Source organism: Emiliania huxleyi (genome assembly GCF_000372725.1).
Source record: "Emiliania huxleyi CCMP1516 unplaced genomic scaffold EMIHUscaffold_25, whole genome shotgun sequence".
NCBI classification, from domain to species: domain Eukaryota; phylum Haptophyta; order Isochrysidales; family Noelaerhabdaceae; genus Emiliania; species Emiliania huxleyi.
In genome coordinates, this window is record NW_005200170.1 from 911,018 (window position 1) to 914,788 (window position 3,771).

The window sequence follows — 3,771 nt, forward strand, 5'->3', positions numbered from 1 at the left end:
TCAACAGCACCACTGGCTGGGTCGCCGTGGGCGATAACCAGCTTCCAGGAAATGGAATTCGGCGCGGAGCAGTCACGCTTCTCAACCTCGAGTGTGCGGCATGCGTCGAGGTCACCATCGGCGATAACCAGCTTCCACTCGCTAACTACACCTTGTTTGGCTCGGCCGTCGCAACGGTGCCGGATCTGGGCGGTGTGACGCTCGCCGTCGGTGCTCCAGGTTGCGAACTGTTGGTTTGCGGGCTGGATGCGAGCCCTGCGAAAGCAGGCACGGTCGCCATCACGCCCAGCCGCTCACACCTGCCGCTCACACCTGCCGCGCACCCGGCCGCTCTCGCAGGCGCCGTCTACCTGCTCCGGCTTGCCTCCGAGGCCGACTGCCAGGCGGATCCGGCCGCATGCCTGCTGTCGTGGGTCGTCATTGAGCCCATGCAGGGGAGCTTCAACCCGTCGTCAGCCGGCCTGGACACGTACCAGCACTTTGGGCAGGCCATCGCAGCTCTGCCGGGCTTTCACAGCCAAGGCGGCACCGGGCTTGCGCTCGCGGTGGGCGCGGGCACAGACTTCTACGATGACATCCCTAGCACGGGGATGACCGGCATTCAGGGCACCGTCTTCCTCCTTTTTATGGACACCGGCGTGCAGCTGCCGTGCCAACTGCCTCCACGCTTTCTCCTCTGTTTGTTAGTTGCTCACCGCCTCCCCCTCCTTGCAGGCGGCTGGCCAGCATCCGTCAACGTCACCTCGCACCGGCGCATCGAGTCGGGCAAGGGCATCGAGACCATCCCTACTGGCGGCGTGTTCGCCACCTCCCTCGCCGCCTTGACCGACTTGAACGGGGACGGCACTGCAGAGCTGGCTGTCGGAGGGAGCATGAACTCCGATCGTTCCGGCGACGCCTGGATCCTTTTCCTCGAGGCCGACGGCACCGTCAGCGGCAGCCTCGACCTCGGTGAGCCGCTCTCACTCCGCAGCGCCCCTCCACGCCCCCACTCTGCAGCAACACCACACCCACCCAACCGCCCACCTACCGCCGCCGCCAACCGCCGCACTGTTCTCTGTCGGCGCAGGAGTCAGCGCCGCCCTGCAGCCCAAAGACAAGTTTGGGTACTCGCTCGCGATGCTCGACGACATGGACGGAGATGGCACGCCCTCCCGCCCATCGCTGCATTTTGCCCTCCTCTGCCCGCCTCTGCCCGCCTCTGCCCTCCTCTGCCCTCCTCTGCCCGCCTCTGCCTCTCGTGCCCTCCTCTGCCCTCCTCAGCTCTGCCCTCCTCTACCGAGACGGCTCCCTCGCCCCCCCGCGCAGGCATGCCCGAGCTGGCTGTTGGTGCCGAGGGCAGCGGGGGCAGTGTCGGATCCGGAAATTCAGAGTCCGACGGCGCGGTATACATTTTGCTCCTCGGCAACGGCGGCGGTGCGGTCGATGTCAAGGATTGGACAGTGTGGCCCGGTCCCAACGGAGCTGCGTCAGAGTACGGCGCGGCGGTCGCAGCCATGTCGGTGCGCGGTGTTGCAGACCACCGCACGCCACCTTCCCCCCCCCTCCACGCTTACGCTGACTGTGTGTGCCTGTCCTCCCTATGCCTCTCCTCCGCAGGGCAAGCGCTTGCTCGTCGGGGCGCCAGCCGCTAGCGCGGTCCACGACATCACGTACTCGACAGATCCCAACAGCTGCACTGACTACATCGCCGAGGGCGTGAATTGCACCGGCCTGAGTGAGCTGTGTTGCGAGGTGGGGACCACGTGCGTCGGCGTGTGCCCGCGGACCACGTGCTTCAACGTGTTGGAATGGCAATGGCAATGTTTGTTTCCCTCGCCGCCGCCGCCCTCGCCCCCGTCGCCGCCGCCACCCCAACCGCCGTCGCCGCCGCCGTCCGCCTCGCCGTCGCCGCCGCCGCCCTCCACCTCGCCGTCGCCACCACCGCCGTCCGCCTCGCCGTCGCCACCACCGCCGTCGGCCTCACCCTCGCCGCCGCCTCCCTCCGCCTCACCGTCGCCGCCGCCGCCGTCCGCCTCGGACCCGCCGTGCTTCCCGAGCTCTGCGACGGTCCAGCGCGCCGACGGCGCTACCGCCCCCCTCTCCTCCCTCTCCGCCGGCGACTCGATCCTCGCTGCGGCGGCCGACGGCACCCTCGCTTTCGATGGCGTGAGAGCGTTTTCATCTGTTTCACAGTCGCTTACTTCTACTAGGCACCCTCGGCTTCGACGTCGTCTCCTCCTTCTCGCTGGCCGACCCGTCCGCCAAGGCGGCCTTCCTCTCGCTCGCCACCGCGACGGCGACGGTCACGCTCACCCCGACGCACAAACTGCCCGCCGGCCCGGCAAAGGCGCTCAAGCAGGCGTCCGAGGTTGCCATCGGAGAGACGATCTGGCTCGCGTCGCCGGCCGCGGGCGCGCTCGTGCAGGCGCGTCTATACCCCCAGCACCACACACACACCCCTGCCTCTCTCGGTGCGAGCCCCCCCCCCCCCCCCCTCTGCCTTCCCCTCCTACCAGGGGCCCGTCCTCAAGATAACCAAGGTCGTGGCCGACGGGCTGCACAGCCCGCTCACCAAGCACGGCGGCTGGCCGGTCGTCGACGGCGTCGCGACCTCGTACAACAGCGCGGCTGTCGTCGCGCGCAACAAGTACCTCGTCCCGCTCGTGGAGGCGGTCTGCCCCTCCCTCGGCCGCCTCGTCGTGGCGGCCGTGAACCCCAAGCCGATGCACTACATCGATGGCGAGGTGAGCCCTCTCCCGCCGTCCCAAGCTGTATATCTCACTTGTCCCCACTCCTCCCCACCCCGTCGCCCACGTTCGCCTCGTCGCTCGACCAAAGGTGGTCGAGCCAATCTTTCCCTCGAGGTCGCCGCTGCCTTGGCCGTCACGGGCGCCGCCACTCTTGGCGTGCGCAAGATCACGGCGCGCAAGTAATGTGCGAAGCGGCGATCCAGCTCGGATCGCGCGGTTACGTGTTCACGCTTGCGGGCGTGCGGTGCCGACGGAGCGGCGCCCCGCATGTGGTGAAGCCTCTGGGGGGGCTGCCCCGCATGTGCCAAAGAGCAGCCCCCCCAGAGGCTTCACCACATGCGGGGCGCCGCTCCGTCGGCACCGCACGCCCGCAAGCGTGAACACGTAACCGCGCGATCCGAGCTGGATCGCCGCTTCGCACATTACTTGCGCGCCGTGATCTTGCGCACGCCAAGAGTGGCGGCGCCCGTGACGGCCACGGCAGCGGCGACCTCGAGCGACGAGATTGGCTCGACCACCTTTGGTCGAGCGACGAAGCGAAAGTGGTCGACGGGGGCTGGGGAGGAGTGGGGACAAGTGAGATACAGCTTGGGACGGCGGGAGAGGGCTCACCTCGCCATCGATGTAGTGCATCGGCTTGGGGTTCACGGCCGCCACGACGAGGCGGCCGAGACAGGGGCAGACCGCCTCCACGAGCGGGACGAGGTACTTGTTGCGCGCGACGACAGCCGCGCTGTTGTACGAGGTCGCGACGCCGTCGACGACCGGCCAACCGCCGTGCTTGGTGAGCGGGCTGTGCAGCCCGTCGGCCACGACCTTGGTTATCTTGAGGACGGGCGCCTGGCAGGAGGGGGGGGGGGGGGCTCCCATCCGGAGAGGCAGGTGTGTGTTTTTTTGGTGTGGGGGTATGGACGCCCCTGCACGAGCGTGCCCGCGGCCGGCGACGCGAGCCAAATCGTCTCTCCGACGGCAACCTCGGACGCCTGCTTGAGCGCCTTTGCCGGGCCGGCGGGCAGCTTGTGCGTCGGGGTGAGCGTGA

General features: G+C 68.5%; 1 protein-coding gene across 1 annotated transcript in view; it reads left to right on the forward strand.

The window, feature by feature from the left end:
- Nucleotides 1–1,796: 1,796 nt before the first annotated feature.
- EMIHUDRAFT_100788 (hypothetical protein) overlaps nt 1,797–3,771 on the forward strand; it is a gene marked incomplete at both ends in the record, with an annotated part of 2,920 nt that continues 945 nt past the window's right edge. Inside the window, 4 exons of the mRNA XM_005778254.1 lie at nt 1,797–2,049; nt 2,193–2,401; nt 2,499–2,726; nt 2,821–2,846. Of these exons, the coding sequence (XP_005778311.1) occupies nt 1,797–2,049; nt 2,193–2,401; nt 2,499–2,726; nt 2,821–2,846 (716 nt within the window). The remainder of the gene's footprint in view (nt 2,050–2,192; nt 2,402–2,498; nt 2,727–2,820; nt 2,847–3,771) is intronic.